This window comes from Lacerta agilis, chromosome 4 (genome assembly GCF_009819535.1).
Source record: "Lacerta agilis isolate rLacAgi1 chromosome 4, rLacAgi1.pri, whole genome shotgun sequence".
Lineage (NCBI taxonomy): Eukaryota > Metazoa > Chordata > Lepidosauria > Squamata > Lacertidae > Lacerta > Lacerta agilis.
The window spans coordinates 23181137-23201484 of NC_046315.1; the positions used below are offsets into that span (position 1 = coordinate 23181137).

At 43.0% G+C, this 20348-nt stretch overlaps 1 protein-coding gene and 1 pseudogene across 3 annotated transcripts in view; one reads left to right on the forward strand and one right to left on the reverse strand.

Annotated features, from left to right (window-relative positions):
- The first annotated feature begins 390 nt into the window (after positions 1–390).
- The window catches only part of NUP58 (nucleoporin 58), a 35409-nt gene continuing 15451 nt past the window's right edge, over positions 391–20348 (forward strand). Inside the window, exons 1-9 of one of the 3 annotated variants that reach the window (XM_033146353.1) lie at positions 391–495; positions 7277–7413; positions 8514–8549; positions 15023–15172; positions 15890–16024; positions 16670–16780; positions 17989–18013; positions 19238–19303; positions 20092–20266. In XM_033146353.1, coding sequence (XP_033002244.1) covers positions 422–495; positions 7277–7413; positions 8514–8549; positions 15023–15172; positions 15890–16024; positions 16670–16780; positions 17989–18013; positions 19238–19303; positions 20092–20266 — 909 coding nt within the window. In that variant the 5' untranslated portion in view covers positions 391–421. Of the gene's footprint in view, positions 496–4876; positions 5239–7276; positions 7414–8513; positions 8550–15022; positions 15173–15889; positions 16025–16669; positions 16781–17988; positions 18014–19237; positions 19304–20091; positions 20267–20348 lie in introns of those variants that run through there. The other 2 variants (XM_033146354.1, XM_033146352.1) reach the window with 2 other exon arrangements.
- LOC117045357 lies at positions 2618–4268 on the reverse strand (annotated as a pseudogene).

A 20348-nucleotide genomic window follows, 5' to 3' on the forward strand; every position in this document is an offset into this window, starting at 1 on the left:
TCTCGCCATAGCTGTCAACTTTCCCCCCTTTTAAAGGGAAATTCCCTTATTCCGAGTAGGATTCTTCGCAAGAAAAGGGAAAAGTAGACAGCTATGGTTCTCGCATTGCATATCCTGGGCTTTGTATCCTTGTTTAAAATATATTGATATAGACACCTGCTGCAGATCGTACTTCATATATCTGGCAGACTCCAAGGAAGATGAATCCAGAATAAATATGTTTCAGGTGACACAAGGGTAGTCATTGGTAAACTGGAATACTTGTGACATCATCCATCCGGCCAATCAACTGGGAATTTCCCAACAACAAAGGGGTCTGGGTTACATTGTCATGCTGATTAGCTGGGAAAGGGTTAAGGGTATTTTCTGATTGCGTTTACACAGATGAAACTACTTTTAGAAAAGAGTCACACTAGCAGCTATGTCAAGGAAGAATGACTTTTGTAATCTGGGGCTTCTCTGGAGGGGTGGCCCCAAAACCAACAATGCAGGCAGGTAAAAAGCTTAATTGCATACTAAGGACCAGAGGTGCTATGTCAGAGATAAAGTTAAAAAAGGGGGGGGGATAAGGAGCGAGTGGGACTGTGGTCTAAACCAAAGAGCCTCTTGGGCTTGCTGATCGAAAGGTTGGCAGTATGAATCCGCATGACGGGGTGAGCTCCCGTTGCTCTGTCCCAGCTTCTGCCAACCTAGCAGTTTGAAAGCACACCAGTGCAAGTAGATAAATAGGAACTGCTGCGGCAGGAAGATATATGGTGCTTCTGTGCACTCTGGCTTCTGTCACAGTATTCCTGATGCAAGATGAGTGGTGCACCCCAAAGTCACCTTTGGCTGGACTTACCGGTAACTGTCCAGGGGTCCTTTACCTTTTTTACCTTGCTATGTCAGATCAGGACATGGGGGTAAGATTTATTATATCCAGATGCAGCATCTACCAAGGCAGCTTGTAAGAGTCTTCAGAGCTTATTTCTTTATTCCTGATAATAATTATAGAATTGTTCTAAGAAAGTCCAGTCACCTGACCAATTTGCTAAGCTGTGGGATATATGCCTTTGACGTGCAGTTCTAGAATACAGTCCCAAGACTATACAGACAGCGTGAGATGAGTTAGATGTGGTTCAGCCTGCTGAGATCACTCTGTGAAAGGTATAGGGTTTTCTTATCAATTATCATAGGGTTGCCATATTTCAAAAAGTGAAAAGCCAGATACAAAAGTTGTTGAGTTGTTTTTTTGGCAAAGTTGTTGAGCTGCCATATCCCCGGGTTTTCACCTTTTTTTGAAAATTCCATCCAGACGCTATTTTCGATGGATGAATCCCGGGTATGTATGGGAAATTCCGGACATATGGCAGCCCTAATTATCAGCACCTCTAACAAACTACAGTTCCCAGGATTCTTGGGGGGACGGGGACCCAGGACTTTTAAAGTGGTGCTGTGCTTTAAGTGCATGCTACACTTTTAACCATATTGTGCAACATCTGGTGGTGGGGAAGAGATATGAATATAAAATTAGGTTTTAGATTGCTTTGAGAGACATTTTATGTCTTTAGTTCAAAGATTTATGATGCAACTTTTAATCAAATTATCTCCAAGGCAGTTTACCCAGGAGTACAAAACAACAACACAGTGGCTTTTGTTCCTCTGACCACTGGCAGAAGCCAGAGTCTTCCCTCCCCCTCACATCTGTTGTTCCAGAGCAGCTTCCAGTTGAGCAAATTTATTTATGGCAGGGAAAAGGGAAGTTATCTCCCTGCAGCCACAGCTCTGTCATCTAGTTTAAGCATTAGAATCTTATCTTGCCACGGAAACACAACTACATAAAGCAGGAGGCTAAGCAATTTAAAGTACAGTATGACGAGGAACAAGCAGCTGGATCACCTGCCTGTCTCCATCCTTTCTTTTGAAAGCCATTTTGAAGAAATTTCCTCAACCCGCCAGTGGGCAAGAAGTGTGAAAGATAAAATGTTTTCCTGTTTATTGAGTGTGGTGTAGTGGTTAGAGCTGGTGAACTAGGACCTGGGAGACCAAGGTTCAAATCCCACACAGGACTACTAAGTTCACGGGGTGCTCTTTGCCCGCCCACCCATTGTCTCTCAGCCAAACCTACTCCTCAGGATTGTTACGAGGATAAAATGTGGAGTGGGAGAACCATATATGTAAATATAAGAATAACGAAATAAACAAACCAGTCTTTCTTTCCCCCAACCTGGTGCCCTCCAGAGGTTTAGGACTACAACTCCCATTGTCCCTGACCATTGATTATGCTGGCTGCAACTGATGGAAGTTGCAGTCCAACAATATCTGGAGGGCACTAGGTTGAAGGTTTGGAAGCAACAAGAAATGCCAACAGTGGAAGATTGGCAACAGGAAGTAATGGAATATGCTGAAATAGCTAAATTATCAGGGAGTATCTGACAACAGGGCGACGAGACATTTCAAAAAGAATGGGAAAAATTTATAGTGTATATAGACAAAATGTGTTGACATAACAATACCAGTAGAATTGGAATAAACCTCATAATGAGAATTCAACAACTTTTATTGGAACGTTAACAACAAAATAATAGGAAATACAATGAACTTAAACCAAATAAAAGTCTCTGCTCAATGATCCAGGCTGCCTGCTCTGGATGGTTCTTGCTGGTTACTCTGAGCTCTCAGTTTCTTCTTGTTTCTTTTTCTTCTTCACACTTGTGTTACTGCCGATTTCGCTTAGCTCCCTGCCACTCTCAGAAAGCTCTGACTTCCTCTTCTCTTTCTTTTTCTTCTTTGCTTTCTTTGCTTTCTGCTTGCAGCTCTGGAGAGGCTGGGGGAGAGGAGGCTGCTGCACTGGGTTCCCCATCACTTTCAATCTCCTGCTTCCGCTTTGGTGGCTTTTCTGGCTCCTCTTGGGCGACTTCCTCTTTTACCTTTTCCTTTCCAGCAACCCTATTATAATCCACATAATCCGTCTTCCAGGCCTGGGAAGTTTTCTCATTGGGCTTGTTGTGTGCGTCCAACAGGCCTTGCTTGATCATCATCTTCTGAGAAGCTTTTGGGCCAAGTCCCCACTTGGGAGGGTACATGTCTCTTTCCATGATCACACGCTTGATTTTTGCCACAACTCCATGGTTGCAAGTAGAGATCACTGCAGTTGTCATCAAGGCAATGGCTGTGCAGATGGCCTCTCCTTTCGTGGTGACAACCACTATTTCCTGATTGAGTTCAATGCCATCTTCATACCGCAGCAGGCCAGGTAGCATGATCTTTGCACCATAGCAAATGGCGTTCACCGCACTGTCCTTCATAACCAGTCACTTGTGGGATGTTAGCAGCTTCTCCAGGTAGAAGATCACCCTCCTGAGGTACGTCTCGTCCTTGTTGTTGTCATATTGCCATTGGGCATCCAGCACATCATGCATAGTCAACATGTGGTCCTTCTCTCCCATGACCCCAGATCGCACCCGCCGGAGCTCCTGCATCTGACCTCCAACTCCCAGAAACAAGCCCAGTTGCACGCACAGTGTCCGGATGTAGGTCCCAGCTTTACAGCTCACCCAGAAGATACCCAATCTTCTTTCTGAGTCATATTCTACCAATTTGCTTTCATATTGCTCGGACTCTCAGCTGCCTCTTCACTGCAGCAATGAGTGGGGGCTGCTGGAAGAGGGCACTAGTCAGTGTTTCTATTGCCCTTGACAGCTGAACCTCACTCTCGATTGCATTGTGCAGCCGAACGATTCCCACATACTCTTTGCCTGCACTCTGTTGAGACTTGACCAAGCGTGTTGCTCGCTCAATGCATACAACCCAGTCACTTTGGGGTCCAATGTGCCACTATGCCCTGCCTTCTCAACACATAGGATGCAGCAGATCCAGGCCACCACTTCGTGGGAAGAAGGATTAGGTGGTTTGTCCAGATTGATAAAGCCCATCCTTACATACTCGCCAACCTCTCTTTTTAAGGGATTACAACCAGAAGGAAGGGGTGTATAGTGTGCTGTTATCACATTCAGCTTGTCAAAGTTCTTGAGAAGTAAAGGCCATTGTGATGTGTCCAGTTGAGCCACTCTGGATTCAGGCTTGATAAGAAATTCTTCAGAATACTGTATATCAGCAACATCTTCATCTCGCAGAGATTTCTGTTCTTTCTTTTTTTTGTGCTTCTTAGAGACAGAGCCTGGCCCGTCCGCAATCTTGCCCTCGCCACGCGCTGCCTCTGAAAGACACGCGCGCGCCTCGCCTCCCGCCAGCGAAAAAACGTGCGAATGCATTTGTTATATGCATAGTCTACATTTGAAGTCGCATGGTTAGGGAGACTTTTTTTTTTAATGTTCAAAAATGCCTTAATGCCCACCGCACTCCGAAATAGGTCCTGGCTTCCCAGAACATAAATGCTCTCCTGCTACCTGTTGCGGAGGACGCGCTGCTGCCCAACTGTTGTTGTTGTTCAGTCGTTCAGTCGTGTCCGACTCTTCGTGACCCCATGGACCAGAGCACGCCAGGCACGCCTATCCTTCACTGCCTCTCGCAGTTTGGCCAAACTCATGCCAGTCGCTTCGAGAACACTGTCCAACCTTCTCATCCTCTGTCGTCCCCTTCTCCTTGTGCCCTCCATCTTTCCCAACATCAGGGTCTTTTCCAGGGAGTCTTCTCTTCTCATGAGGTGGCCAAACACGGACTTTACCAATTTATATGGGCAGAGTTCTCTCACTTCCGCTCAAGAGCCGGTTTATAACGCGAACCCCGGAAGCTTCCTATCCTAAGGGGGGGAAAGGCAGTCTACACTTTTTCTTTATCTTTGCGGTCCACTAGGATTATCGAAAGTTGTGGGAGGAGGGAGAGAGAAAGAGTGTCCTCTACGATCCCATGGTGCCGTGCGGCTGCGCGCATGCGCAAAGGAAAAAGAACGTGCGACGGAATTTCCCTCCGACGTTTATTTGCGGCGCCGCCGGTGGCGTAATTCGAGCTCCCGAATCTTGCCGCCGTTTGAACTTTTCCCGCCGGGGAGAACTGCGAAGAGCCGCAGCCTAGTCCTGAGGGGGAAACTGACAGGGCGGCTGCAGTTCAGAGAGCTCCGGCCATAACGACCCCACATCCCGCGCTTGGGAAGCGGGGGGGGGGTCTCCTTTTCCCCCTCGCCGCCGCCATGTCGGCGGGCTTCTCCTTCGGAGCCGGGACTCTGCCTTCGGCTACCGCAGCTGCTGCTGGTACTGGAGGCGGCGGCGGAGGGGGCTTCTCGTTTGGAGCCACCCCGAGGTAAGCGGGGGCAAGTTTGGAGGCACCTCGGGCGGAGCGGGGAGTAGACTTGGCCGGTAGGGCTCGGTTGAGGGCATAGCCTCGCTGCCAATATTATCCTCGTCGTCACTGCTTCTTACGTAGAACACGAGCGCCCAAGTTGCTCGAGGCTGCGCACGTGGCTCTCTCCCCCCCCCCCCCCAACCCTGTGAGGTAGGCTATGCGGTGAAAATATCTCCCATCCCCAGCGTCGTGGCTGAAGCTGGGATTTTAGCCTGGGTCTTCCAGAGTCCGCGCTGGGATTTATTTTAAAGTGTGCTGTGAACAGCAGCCGAAGTGAAGTACTTAAAAAAAACCAAAAAAAAAACCAGCTCAACTAGAATTTCAGCGATAAAAGATTATTATTATTATTATTATTATTTATTGAATTTGTATACTGCTCTATACCCAGAGATCTCTAGGCGGTTCACAGAACAAAATCAAAATACAAAACCACAAAAAACATAATCAAAATAAAAACAGCAACCCAATAACCCCCATATATAATAGTTGCCACAATATGTCCAGCGTGCAGGGCAAAGTTACTTTGGATGTCTCAGAAAGAGCCACAATAAATAATAGCTAAACTCAAAAGCAAAACCTAAGACTGCAATTGTAGTCACACATTGGGTTAAGTCCCATTGAGCTCAGTGGGACTTGCTTCTGGGTAAGTGTGCATCCGGGATGGTGAATCTAGGGCAGAAACAAGTACGTCCTGTGAAGAATATTACCGCATTTTTCGGTCCATAAGGCGCTCCGGACCACAAGACGCACTTGTTTTTTAAAGGGGAAAAACCAGGAAAAAATATTTTCCTGGTTTTCCTCCTCTAAAAAACAGGAAGGGGGGCGCTGGAGGGGAAGCCCCTTCTCCCTTCACAGCGGCTCATCCCCGCTTCCTTAAAGGGACATGGGGACGAGGGGAGAAGGTTTCTCCCCTCCTCCCCATGTCCCTTTAAAGCAACAGCAATTTTTACCCAAAGGCCCATTCTGGTAAAGATCTGGCCCATGGAATCAAAGTGTTTTCCCACCTCTAGTATAGACAGACGAGTACATGAGTTATGAACCATGGGATTGTTGATTCAAAGTAAATTCACTTCAGTTATGGCTTTAGGCCCTTGCCTTTGATTAATAAAGCTGGCCTAACTTAATATTAGGCTATGCTTGTTTCTTTCACACAGAGAAGCTTCCAGAACCCTCTTGAATTAATTAGAATAGGAAAGATCTCTACACATCTGACCAATACTTTCTGTACCAAAAAATGCAAACTGACATGGCCATGCTTGTTTGTGCTGGAAATTCACTTGCCATTTAAATAATAATAAGCAGGTACATAATGTTGCAATGCAGAGTGTTCTTGCTCAGCTTCCTCACCTCCCTTGCTCCCCCTGCAGCAGCCAGCCACTATTCTGTGGTTACTGAGCATCCTCATTCCTCACTGAGCTCTTTAGGAGGTATTTATGTATTGGTTTTTATTCTCTTTATATCCTCTTGAGCTTCTGTTCTTAAATTTTCCTGTACTTCTCCAACAGTCAGGATTCCCACTAGCCTGCCCACTAGCCTCTTGTGTTTTCGATGGTGCTGTTTTAAGTACAGTACATAAGATAACTGATTTCACTATTAGCATAGAGGATGATAATGATGGAAGGGATTTAGGCTAAGCTCACTTTCACATTGAACACACTACGTTTTTGTGTTCTTTTTTCCTCAATGTTCTTCACACTGATTGCGTTGTGTCTGACACTCAGGGTGTTAAAACATCAAATAAACTTTACAAGTTGGTTGTTTTAAGTGTTTGTCTGTGTTAAAATAATGACAGTTAGCAACAAAACCCAAAAAGGTAACATGAATCTTGGTTGACTTGAGGGTGAAATATCTGCTGGTAGCATTTACGTTCATATTAAAGGGAGAAAAATGGAAGAGGCATTTTGACTTTCAAACTGTTCTGTAGAACTACTGCAATGAAGAAATAAAAAAAAGAACGTGTGTTAATTTTAACTAATTTATTTGTCTTGTAATGTAGCTCAACTGGAGGGCTTAATTTTGGGACATTGGGCTCGACAGCTACAGCAACTACAACCGCTTCATCGGTAGGCTTTGGAACTGGACTTTTTAGCTCAAAACCTGCCACTGGTTTTACATTGGGAGGGGCTAATACAGGTAAAATATTATATTTCTACACTCTTAAGATGAGACAAGTATAATGAAATTTGAAATGTGTAAAAAAATATAGTAGGTTATAAGTAACCATATATGCATTTGGTTAATATACCGGTACCTTTATATACCTGTATACTAGACAAGCATATATGGAACTGTAGTTGTTTGCATATATAGTGATATAATATACCTTTTTTCTTTTTTTTTCTTTATTTTGTTCAATTGAAAAATAAAAAGGTGAGCCTTGAACTGATAATTGATTTGATGAGAATTAGTGGCAAAATGCAGGAGTAGCTAAGCATGAAAAATTTCAGATTATATTCAGTAATTTTGCTCCTTGCCAAAAATATTTATATCTTCATTATTAAAAGCACCTTCTGGTTATATAGTATTATTAGAGAGCTGATAATGTGTTTCTTAAAAAAAAATATTTATGCATTTTACATATCTTAATATATTAGTTATACAATTGTCATTGTTTATCTCTCACTCTGACTTCCACACACATCCCTCTGTGGTGTCCTATTTAGTCCTTGTTAAGCTGCATCTCCTTAATTACCTCCCCTCGTTTATTTTATCTGCTGCTCATATACCTAACCCCACTTGGAAGTTTATCTGATTGTTATATTTCTTTTAATATTTGCAAAAGTATGCCCACTTCTATATCTGACTCATCTTGATTTCTTATCTTTGCAGTCAACATTGCTACTCTGCATATTCTATTAGCTTATTATGCCAGTCTATTTTTGTGGGACTATTTTTGTCCTTCCACCTTTGGGCATAAATTATTCTGGCCGCTGTTTCTGCATCAAGGAAAAAAGACTAAGTACTTTCTTGGGTATTTCCCCATCTGCTATACTCAATAAGAACATCTCTGGTTTCTTGGGAAATGAGACCCTTAACATCTTTTTTTAGTTCTGAATATATCATCTCCCAATACTCTGGCTTTCTTACAACCCCACCACTTGTGTATAAATGTCTCTTTGATCTGCTGTTAATGGATTTTAAGTCACTAATTTGGGGTCAGTGATAAATCTATAAGGCAACTGGCAATAGAAGTGTGGTTTATTAAACTCAGGGTTTTTTGTACTATTACGCAGGAACAGCAACCACCATGGCTACAGCATTGACACTAGGTAAGTGCTATACCTGTATGTTCAAAGCTAGCTTTGCTTTTTCTTTAAATGAGGTGTGACTTTCAGAGCTGCCCAAATGAAAAGTTCTGGATTTGGACGATGAGAGACTAGGAATGCTGGATAAACCCCAAAGATGACTAAAGTGTCAAGAAGAAAAATATGAAAGTAAAAACTGTAGATAATGATACATTAGGAACATATACTCCAATATTTACTTGGTTGGTTCAAATCCAGATGTAACATTCAGCTCCCTATCTCCTTTCCATGGCCTTGTTAGCCTTCCTGATCCCCAGTCTCCAAAGCTCTCAGCCATCCATGTAAATAAACTTTATTCGCATTAGCCAAAGGCCATAGCAACAATAAAACGATACAGTATATACAGAAAAAATATTATAAAAAGCACGTATTAAAATCCTGCATTATCAATCAGTTAGTGGCCCTTACTCTAATTGCCCTGGCTATGTAGCTAGCAACCTTAGCTGTTTTCTGGTCATTTTTGTCTGATAGAAGGAAGTGCATTATGGCCATGGTTGAGCGCCCTGGGATGGTTAGTAGAAGTGGGGTGATGATCTCATTCCTCAGGTCTTTGTAAAGGGTACAAGACAAGAGGACGTGTGCCACTGATTCTATACTACCATCTCCACAGGGGAAAAGTCTTTTCTCAGGTGAGATCTTTTGGAATTGACCCTCAAGTACAGCAGATGGCAGAACATCTAGTCTTGCAAGTGTAAAGGCACATCTGTGTTTTGGGATAATAAGTTTATGCAGATATGGGGCAAGAGAATCGAAGTGGGGAGCTGGAAAATGAGCATACCAAGGGCAAAATTTATTTACGGTGGCCAGGTCATTCTGATGCTCTATGTCTTTTAAACATTGGCCAATTAGACTGTTTGCTTTGGTAGGGCCCATCATGAGTAGGTGTTGTGGGGATAGGCCACAGGAGAGAAATTTTTGATATACGCTTTTATGGGAGTCTTGAAGTACTAGAGATAATAAACCGGGGGTGGGGGGGGGGGTTGAGTTTAGGCAAAGCCAGAAGTTTAAAGTTCTTTGCCAGGTCCGTACTTCTACTGAAGGGAGACTTGCCTCCAGTCGCAATGCTGTGTTTGGGACGCGTGGCGGGACAGAAAAGATCTGCCTTAACAACTTTGATTGAACAGATTCCAGAGTGCTAAGGTGGCTACCAGTCCAAATTTGGGCCCCATATACTAGCTGTGCTAGGGGTTTAGCTTGAAAGACTTCTATGGCTGATGGTATATGTTTACCATCCTTTGTGTGGAAAAAATGGGTCAACGTTTTAGCACTTTAGGATGCTTTTTCTTTTGCCCATTTTTGGTGTGCATCCCATGACCCCATAGACTGAAAAATAAGGCCCAAATATTTGAAAGCTTTAACCTGTTTGATTGGCTGGTTATCCATGCACCAACTGTGGGGCCTATATTTTCTTGAGAAGACCATGACTTTGGTTTTCTGATAGTTTACGGCCAACTGTTCTCTCCGACAATACACTGAGAATTCTCCTATCAGTCTTTTTAGGCCTATTTTTGTTTGGAATAAGAGAACCGCATCGTCAGCATATAAAAACACAGAGATTGGTTTTGCGGCCAGTTTAGGGGCGTGGAACTCTGGAGATGTTAGACATTGGACCATGTCATTTATACATAAGTTGAATAGAGCCAGAACTAGAATGCATCCTTGCTTAACTCCCTTGTTGACTGGTACAGCTCCTATGAGATGGCCATTTAGAGAACAACATACGTTCAGCACAGTGTCTTTATAGAGACAGTTAAATCAGAAATAATAATCTTTTGTCTGTGCTTGATGTGTTCAATTTAGCCCATAGTCTTACTCGGGAGATTGAGTCAAAGACAGCTTTCAAATCAATGAAGGCAGCATACAATACACCACGGGGTCGCTTGGCGTACTTATCTATAAGGTGTGCTAGGATGAAGCAATGATCTATAGTAGATCTGCCTTGCCTGAATCCTGCTTGCTCTTCCGCAAGGATAGCCTCAGCATCAATCCAGTTGATTAGTTTATTATAGAGGTGTTTAGCATATAGTTTGCTAACTATGGGTAAAAGACTAATAGGTCTATAGCTAGCCAGGTCCGATGTAGGGCCCTTTTTGAATATTGGGTTGATTACTGCGCTGGCCCAGCTGTCAGGGAGTAAGCCAGATGAATCAATGTGAGAGAATATTGCCACCAGCAGAGGAGCCCACCATTCAATATTGGACTTCAAGAGTTCGGGGGGGGGGGAGGTAATCAATGCCTGGGGCTTTATTGTATTTTAGCTGTGCAATTAAGTTTTCTACCTCAGCCATGGCTACTGGAGGTCAGGCCGGCAGATCTTCTGACGATACAGCTGGATTATTATGCTGAGCAGCCTGGTCATGATAAAATGAATGGAAATATCACATCCATTCTCGAGGTTCAACGGTGCAAGTTGTTCCGTTATGCTCCTGGTCCAGTAAGCCTGATATGGTACGCCAAAAACAGGATGTATCATTGCCGTACGATGCCTTAACTAAACTGTACCAGGCGATTCTCTCGGCTTTTTGTCCTTTTCCCTTTATTAGTTACTTGTGCTTCCATCTAAGAAAGATGTACGCGGTGAATAAGAGAGGCGCCCCAGTGGTCCTGTAATTACGATAAACTCCTCAAATGCCTCTTTGTCTGTCTACACTCGGAGTCAAACCAGCTGGATAATACCATTACCCTCTTTGTGGCAGTGTTTTGGATCACGGTTGTTAGGTGTAGTTTCAACCTTTCAGTCAGTGTCTTAAAAAGCTCCAAGGCCTCAGCAGCGGAATCAGCCAAGATGATGGCAGTATAGATGTTCTTTAACTCAGCTGATTGTAGGAGGTGAGTCAGGTCTGCATTAAGTAGGGGGGACAATTTGATTCTTTTGGGAGCGGATATGCCAAGATTTGTATTGGGAGTATATTGCAGATTTACGATGGAATTGTCGAAGGGCGGGCCTGCAAGCACCAGAATTAAGGGTAGGTGTCACTCTCACTGTTATATCGAACTTGAAACTCCGTGACAAACTTATATGCAAATCGTGAAATTAGAATATAGTCTATGACGCTACTGCCAAACTTTGTGAAGTGAGTGTATCCCCCTCTTTATTGCCATTTAATATCAGCAGCTTCCTCCTCTTTGCGGCCTGGGCTAAACATTTGTTGTTGTTGTTGTTGTTCAGTCGTTCAGTCGTGTCCGACTCTTCGTGACCCCATGGACCAGAGCACGCCAGGCACGCCTATCCTTCACTGCCTCTCGCAGTTTGGCCAAACTCATGTTTGTATCTAAATGGGTATCAAGAGTCCAGAAACTGGTTATAATGGGTGTATAAGCTGTTATCATTTGCATCCCCATGCATGCATTGAAATCTCCCTCGATGATAATCGGAGCAGCAGGATAGATGGATTTGAGAGACTCTATAAAGGACTCTAAATCTGCCCAAGTGGCCTTGATTATAGATCTCAGCCAATCTATTTCTGAGTGTTTCTGGTCTTTCCAAAATTTCAGCTTGGGCTGGGGGTGGCAATGACCAAAATCAGTTTATTAGAGCATTTTCTTCTATAGAGAAGATGTCCTTTCTGTCGCTCATAAGGTGTTGGAAATCGTGTGAGGATGTACCTTTCCTTTTTGATTTTGGTGACTCTTGTTTATGATGATCCTGCCGGCTCTTTGGGGGTCTATTTTCTTGTTAAAAAAATTTTTTTGGGGGTCCTCGGTTCCTAATGGCTTGTCGCCCTTGTCATCAAAGAGGGAGGTTTTTGGTGCCCTGTTTTTGAAGAATCTTAGTAGTGCTAACCTTTCCTTTATGAATAGATTTCTTGCTCTGTAGATAAGGTTGGCCAGGTTTTGGTCTTGAAAAGTGATCAATGCTCGAACCGAGTGACCATCATGATGTAAATACTCTATAGAAACTATATCAGTTGGTTTTACTACACCTGGAAGTATATCGTTTAGGATGTTCAAGAGATGCTTTATGCGATCTGTCCCTGAACAGAAGCCCATCGATTTTGGGTAGTTGGCAAGTACAAGTTTTTGGGGAATTAATACCAGGCTCCAGCCTTTTTTTTGGCTCAGGGCTTGCCGGTCCTGTAGTGTATTCCCATCGTTGTTGGGGGTCACCGACTCTCTTCTGCCATGATGCCAGTTGGTACCCTTCTAGGGCTTTGAGAAAATACTTCCGTTATTACATTTGTTTCAGTGTTCTGGTTCGGGGATTCTTTCTCGCATAAAGGCCTGGGCTTTGCCTTGGTTGTACCTACTTTGTGTCTCTCTTTACTGCCCTGTGAGGTGGGTTTGTTTGAGCCAGGTGTGGAAGAGGATGAAATTAGGTTATAAAGTTTCTGCCACTGTTTTTTACAGACATGGTGGGTAATCCTTGACTTCCTCAGAGTTTTGATGTTTTTGCTTTTCTTCTTCTTAGATTCAGGTTTTTGTATTTGTGATTTTTTGATGATTGGTGCATGGTTTATAGCATCTGATCCGGGGCGATTATTTGTTTTAAGCTCTGTGACTCTTTCTTGAGGTGTAGAATTTTCCACTAGGGTCAGAAGTAGCCCATTTGTTATCGTTAAGAATTTTTTATGTTGTATAGGTCTGTGCATATCAGATGGACCTGATCCTGCAGGTAGCCACCTCTCTCGTCTGTTTGGATACCTATAGAGGTAAGCTGGTGGCTTTGAGGGTTTTTCAGGTTCAAGAGATAACCTTTGTAATGTTGTATCAATTATATTTGCCTTAGAGGCATTCTCTGCTAGGGTGAGTTCTTGGGCCAGGCTTATTGAGTAGTTTGTATTCTTGGAATCTTGTTGGGGCTCTTTAAGCTGAATTGACCAATCCAGCACAGTGGAAGGCAGAGGAATAGCCTCATCTAAAATTAACTCGTAAGGGTCCCTCTTACTCGCTTCCTTTGGAAGAAAATAATGGGTAATCTTCCTCTGTCTCCTTCGAGGTGCTGGAGAACTGAACAGCGAGACTGGCATCATTCCCAGTTCTTTATAACTCTTGTCTTGTGAGTACCATCCCTGGAACTAGCTTTGGATTACTTTGTCCCGTCCGTCTGTGTATTTGAGGGCTTTGTTTGAAGGGGAATCGGAGCATTATAATTAGCCTCAAATAGTTTTAGATAGCCTCAAGGAGTTTTGGGTGGCTTCAGCGGGATTTCAAAGGGGCTTTAGGAGAGCCTCAAAGGAAGGGAGGATGATTTTAAAATGACTCCGGAGTCCTTATCTGGCTGGGATATAAGCATGTTTTCCGGGAGTATGTCTTTATCTGTATTATTTCTTTAAAAGCTCCTACTCACTCTGCTGAGGCTCACAGGAGACTTGCTTCAGGCGCCATCTTCCTTCACTTCTCTCTCTCAGCTATCCATGTGTTGTTATGATATGTGCTATTCAATTTCTATAACCTGCCTATGTGATATTTTCCCGTTATCTTTCTATTTATTTCCCTGTTTTCTTCATTTTCTTCATGTTATTTTTATCAAGTCTGCCTCTTCCTCCCATTTTTCTCAAAGGTGCCCGTATTCAGGCCACAGCCACAGTCCATAGCCGTCAGCAATTCTGCTTCCACACTCTGTATATCTGTTAAAGGCGTACCATTGATATGAGTTAGAATTGAGCTAGCATGTATTGCTTGTGATTCCATGCCTGATGCAGGTTGGGTGCGATCCTGGACTGGGCCCTGCTTCCAGGTATCCAGGTTGTAGAAGTAGTCAGAAGTATACTTTTTATCAGGTGCATCTGATTCTTCACCCAGTCGCTCCTTAGTTAAAAGGACTGTCACTTACGCATGGTGATCTCTGAGTTGGACTACAGTAAAGCACTCTAAATAGGGCCACTATTGAAGTTGGGAAGTGATAGCTGGTGCCAAATTTTTCTGCCTGTGTTTGGACCGGAATGGCCCAAAGAGTATATTGTGTTGCTTATTGTCCACTTGATCTGTCTACAGTTTCTGGCTACTATCCTTGGTCTGATGGTTGTCCTATAAAGCAGTGAATAGCTTGGACCCATTATATTCTAGGTTCTCCAGTGCTCTGAGATGAACCAGAAACTTTGTTTCAGGTGATACATATTAAAAACATGAAACTTGTAGGTGCCCAGGGTTGACCTTCCCCAGTGGTGGTGGTGATTTTGTCATAGTATCCCCTGGGAGCAGGGGACAACAGTGTTGAGAAGCAGTGCATATATTATTGGATATATTTTTAAAAGAATTTCAGAAGCATTCAAAATATGGGAAGCTTGGCTATCTCTTACTGCTAGTACATGTTGTTAAATGTGTTTCGCTGCTTTGAGTCTAATGGAACAGTGATTGGAAAAATTAATGTGGCTTTGCTCACTTTTCACTGGCTATATACACATCTAGAGTAATAAATTTAGAATTCTTAATTTTACTGAACATACCCAGTTTATGTGGCATCAAAACAAGAATGACATTTTATTGTTCTTTTACAGGCACACCTGCTTCTACTTCTGCAAGTACCACAGGACTTAGTCTAGGATTCAGCAAACCTGCAGGATCAGCCACACCATTTGCGTTGCCTATCTCTTCTGCCACCTCTGGCCTCTCACTTTCTTCTGCTCTTGCATCTGCTCCAGCAACAGGTTATATACACATATTGTTTTGTGTTTTAATCAAATTTCCATTGTTCACAAATGCATAATTGTAATTGTTCCTTAAAAATACCCAGGTGAATCAGTGCAGTTCTGATAAAGATAATTAAACATTCACATAATGGTATTAGTTTAGTTTGGTACACTGAATTAACTTGAGAACATGGTACATTATAGGGAAGTCAGTATGGAGGATGCTAAAAGAAGCGTCCTACGTCTGATAAGAGGAGAAAAGTGCCAAGAAACTCTGTCATCAAAATCCCTTTAACTGCACAGTGATGCAAGATTGGAGTGGTATGCATAAGGAATACTTGCCTCAGAATGTATGTTGTGAGATCGGTTTGGGGGATCTGTAGCCTTCTAAATATTGCTAGACTACAGCATGTATCATTCCTAACCCTTGGCCATGCTGGCTAGAGTTAGAGTTGAGCAACATCTGCATGGCCACAGATACTTTTCAAAATTTGCTTTCCTTTAAAAGGATGTCTGTTGCCCCAAGTCCTTGGGATGATTTAGTGCAAGTGCTTAACCCATGCAAATAAATGATGACGGCGGTAACAGCAGATAGAATTTGTGTAAGTTTCTGCCATATTGCCCACAGCTGAATTCCAATAAAGAGTTGTTTATTTAGCAGGTAATAATATAGCTGTTATTATGAAGAAAAATCAGCATGCATGTCTTCAGCTTACACCTCTGCTTAATATTCAGGGTCCACTGGCTTTACGCTGAACTTGGGAGGCACAGCTGCTCCAACCACAACAGTATCCACAGGACTTTCTCTTGGAGGAGCCTTAGCTGGTTTAGGAGGGACACTCTTCGCAAATGCAAGCTCAGCTGCTACAGGTGACAAGCCTTTTATGTGCACCTACCTCCTCAGATTTGTCCAAGATGTGCATCTTATCAAGACTGTTGAGATACTGTGTGTTTTGCTAATCCTGTCGTGCTAGAACTAAGTAATTGTTCCTGGTCCTTTATTTTGAAGTGCTTGGGTTTGTGGTCATCTGCATTAACAACTAATAAATGAACAGCATCACTTGCTGTGTTCCTATCTGAAAATTAGAAATACTTTGGGGCTCAAGGTCAACAGAGAGTTCTCAGTAGTCATGTTGCTTTCTGAGAGTTTCTGAGATCAGTGAATCAAGGATGAACCTCTGCCCACCTTAGAGCTTGGAATAACACCCACATAGTTGGGTACTGATGTTTCTCGGAAGATATCTGAAGCTCACAGCCTTATCCCTACCATTTTTGGCTGGAGGGCAGGGTTGATGATGAGCACAAATTTTGGTTGTCTACACATACTACAAGTCTTGTTTTTCCCACATCTACATACGGGTTCTAGCTGGTGAATGTAAACATAACATGCCTTTGATTTTCACTACTGGCAGTTCATTGAGGATATATTGCTTCAAAAATGTTATATTCAGACTATTTTCAATACTGATGCATGGCAATAAGAAGTCTCTGATACAGTTGATGGATTACTTGCAGGGCTCGGACAGAATGCTTTCGGTTTGACTCTAGGGACGGCTACAGCACCTGCTACTACAGTTAATGAAGGTCTTGGTGGCATAGACTTCAGTAGTTCTTCAGATAAAAAGAGTAAGTTTTCTGTGGACGCAGCTTGGAAAGGTGTTTATCCAAAAATACTCACTAGGCGCTGGCTTTTTTCTGTAACTGCATGGGGGCTCATTAAAACAACACATTCTAAAATCTATCTTTTTAAATGGGAAACTATTTAATGAAACTAACTGCTTTATGATTCTTCTGCTTTGGGATTTTGGTGTCTGGTGCTGAGACTTGTGTTCCCAGTTGCCCTGCAGCTCACCAGTACTGTCCATGTCAGTACTCCATACACCAGGAGTAGGGAATTTTTGTTCTGGCCAAAGTTTTACCCCCAGGCCATTTCCCCAAATCTGCAGCCATGTCACCTCTGATACCAGGTGTGGAGCAGGTAGAGACGTGGCTGGATCAGCTGCCTGCACACCTGAAACCTGCAAAAAGCAGGATCCAGCTCCCTGTGTACCAGTTGATGCACAGAAAATTCAATTCTGCTTGGTTCAGGTGCTCAAGTGCGTTCTCCAGGAAATCCTCTCACATGCCCTAACTCTGCTTGGTCACTTCTCCTCCTCCCCCCTGCCATGTACTTTCCCCCTGTCTTTATCTCTGGCTGAAGCTCCTATTACAGCATGAATGGGGAGCTTGTAGCCCTCCATATGTTGTTGGATTACAGCTCCTATTATCCCTGAATATGGGCTATGCTGACTGACCAATGGGAGTTGTAATCCAACAGTATTTGGAGGGCCATACATTCTCCACCCTGCCCTGCAGCATCTGAAACTATGCCTAGAGCCCCTTAGGAAGGATAATAACAGTGGTTTTAAAATACCTGGTTATTTTTGTTTGAGAATTGCTTTTTTAAATTAAAAAGATTACACTATTTAAAATCTGAATTTATTGCAGACGTGTTAGTCTGTACTCTAAAATAAAATACCTATCAAAATATTCTTTGAAAAAGTCTGACCTGAGATTGGTTAAATGACACTAACAGTGCAATCCTACCCGTATCTGGCGACTCTTAAAGAAAAACAGGCCAGAGAAATGGCTGCTGTTTGTTCAGTGGTGCTGACCCAGAAGCTAGCATTTTCCCAAATAATATTTGAAGCTTTTAGCCGAGGGTAGTAGGGGTGGGTATCCTTTTTTTTTTTAGAAAAGAGAGTCACTGAAGAAACCTATTGATATTTTCATAATTCAAATTTAGGAGCATGTTTACGTTTATACTAAAAGTTTTAACTTCCTTTCCCCCTCAGGTGACAAAACAGGAACGAGACCAGAGTAAGTGTGTCAAATATTCATAGCTGGAAAAATACCTGTTGGGACTGGGTGCCTCTTAAATGGAAGGCAACCAATAGCTTCTTATTTTATTTATGCATACATAAATTTCTGTACCGCTGAATATTCTCAAGCCAGGGTACATAAGATCAATGTTATAAACCAAACAAAAAAGACAAAGATCAGAAGAACATATGGAAAGGTAAGCTTGTGTGAATAAATGATTTTAAGTGGTGTATTAAATGAAGCACAGAAGACGCCTGCCTACTATACAAAGGCAATGAGTTCCACAATATCGGTGCTGCTATGCCAAGTACCCCATTCTTATGGCTGCATAACGTATATCACAAGGGACAGTTAGTAATGCTTCTCCAACAGATCTCAAAATAGGCAGGAGTGTATGGAGAACGGTGGTGCTTCAAGGAGGCTGGTCCCAAGTTATTTAGGGCTTTATATGATAACAGTTACACCTTAAATTTGGCCAGATAGTATATTGAGAGATTATTCTTCATCTTTGGTGTTGCATGCTGTCAAGAACCATAACTTAGTTTCAAGCAACAAAGAAAGACCAAGGAGCACCACCAAGCTCCTAACCTGCTACTTCAGAGACAGTAACCCTGCTCTGAAGGGGCAGGTTGGCCAACCCACTGAGCCTGCATATTGCCAGGATTCCAGCTTAGTTTATTGGCCCTCATCTAGGCTACCACTGTACTTGGACCCTGGTCCAGGACTTGCATGGCCACACCTGGTTCATGGTGCTTTCCTGATGTTGGACTCCAGTCTCCATCGTCCCTGAGGCTGTTGGGAGTTTACGTCAGTGACACCTAAAGAGTACCAAATTGTTTACACTTAGTGGACTAAATTGATAGTGTTTAATCTTCGTGATAACAAATTGGGATAATGAAGTTGGTGCAGATTTGACTGTGATGTTGTAATTTCCAGAGAGGAAGGTACTGCTTCAAATAGTACAGGTATGTTCATTCTCAACACTAGTTTCTCATTTCTGTATGAGAAAGATATTTGGGGTTGCTGAGGGAAATAATGAGAAGGTTTTCCAAAACTTTCTTCTGCTGCTGCTTAATGATAATTAGGGTAGAACATTCATAAAATTCAGTGGTTAATGGGCTTAGTGCAGTTCTTTGCATCTGTTGTGTTAAATAAAAGCTGCTGCTACTGCTGTTTAGAGAGTGTCATGTTAATAATAATAATGCACATGTCTGTTGGCAGGGATAGTAAAGCCCTGAAAGATGAAAATCTGCCTCCAGTAATCTGCCAAGATGTAGAAAATCTTCAGTAAGTATTTCCTGGATCCTTGGAATTCCAGATACCTTTTGTTACTGAAACTTACCTTGAAGATGTCTTGGACTAGTAAGAGTGCTCTTTTGTTCACAGTTTCAAAATACTTGGTTTTGACAGCTGTGGGTATACTGTTCCGCAGGTGCTCTAAAGGTACCTCAGGTCTTGGTTACTTGAAGTCACTTCAGTAAAATGTAACTGGTGGGCTGCAGGCTGGAATCAGCCCACAAGGTCCTTCCGTTGGGCCCCTGATAACTCCTTCACAGCCCTAATCCTTGTCCACTCTACCATGACTTTTCCTGTTGTTCGATGATGTGAGGAGAGTTCTCTTGGGAGAGGGGAAGATGGCGGAGGGGGGAGGCTTAAGCTTCTCCCCTCTTTGCAGTGCCTCTCCCCAGCACAGCTCAGATCTGAGATTGCAGCTCAGGAATGGGAAAGGTGGAAATTCCTTTTCCATGCTTTGCGTTAAGAAAGGGAAGTCCCTGTTGTTAGTGTGTGATGCAGAAGACAAGCACTGAATTGGCCATGGAGAAAGGGGTGTGAGTGTGTGAGAGAGAGGATGGGGGAGAGGGGTCTTTGTTGTGTTTGAGATGAAAGAGAGAGAGAGAGAGTGCACACACATACATACTTTATCCCCAAACCACCATCAGTATGCAGCCCTGACTACTTTCCTCTGAGATTTCCCAGCTCTGGAGAGAGGTTCCTTAGTCCTGCAGTAGTTCTGAAGAGCTGGGGTTGGGGGCATTGCATGGATTAATGCTGTCTTCTGATTTCTCCTCTCCCAGGAAGTTTGTAAAAGAGCAGAAGCAGGTCCAGGAAGAAATTAGTCGAATGTCCTCCAAAGCAATGCTCAAAGTGCAGGAAGACATTAAAGCTTTGAAACAACTTTTATCAGTCGCTGCCAGTGGATTACAGAGAAACACTCTTAATATTGATAAGCTGAAAGTGGAAACTGCTCAGGTATAAGCAACTCTGATGGGGATCACGTGCTAGCCTAAAGCTTGCAAAAATGATAATATTCTTATCCTCTTGGATAATGCAG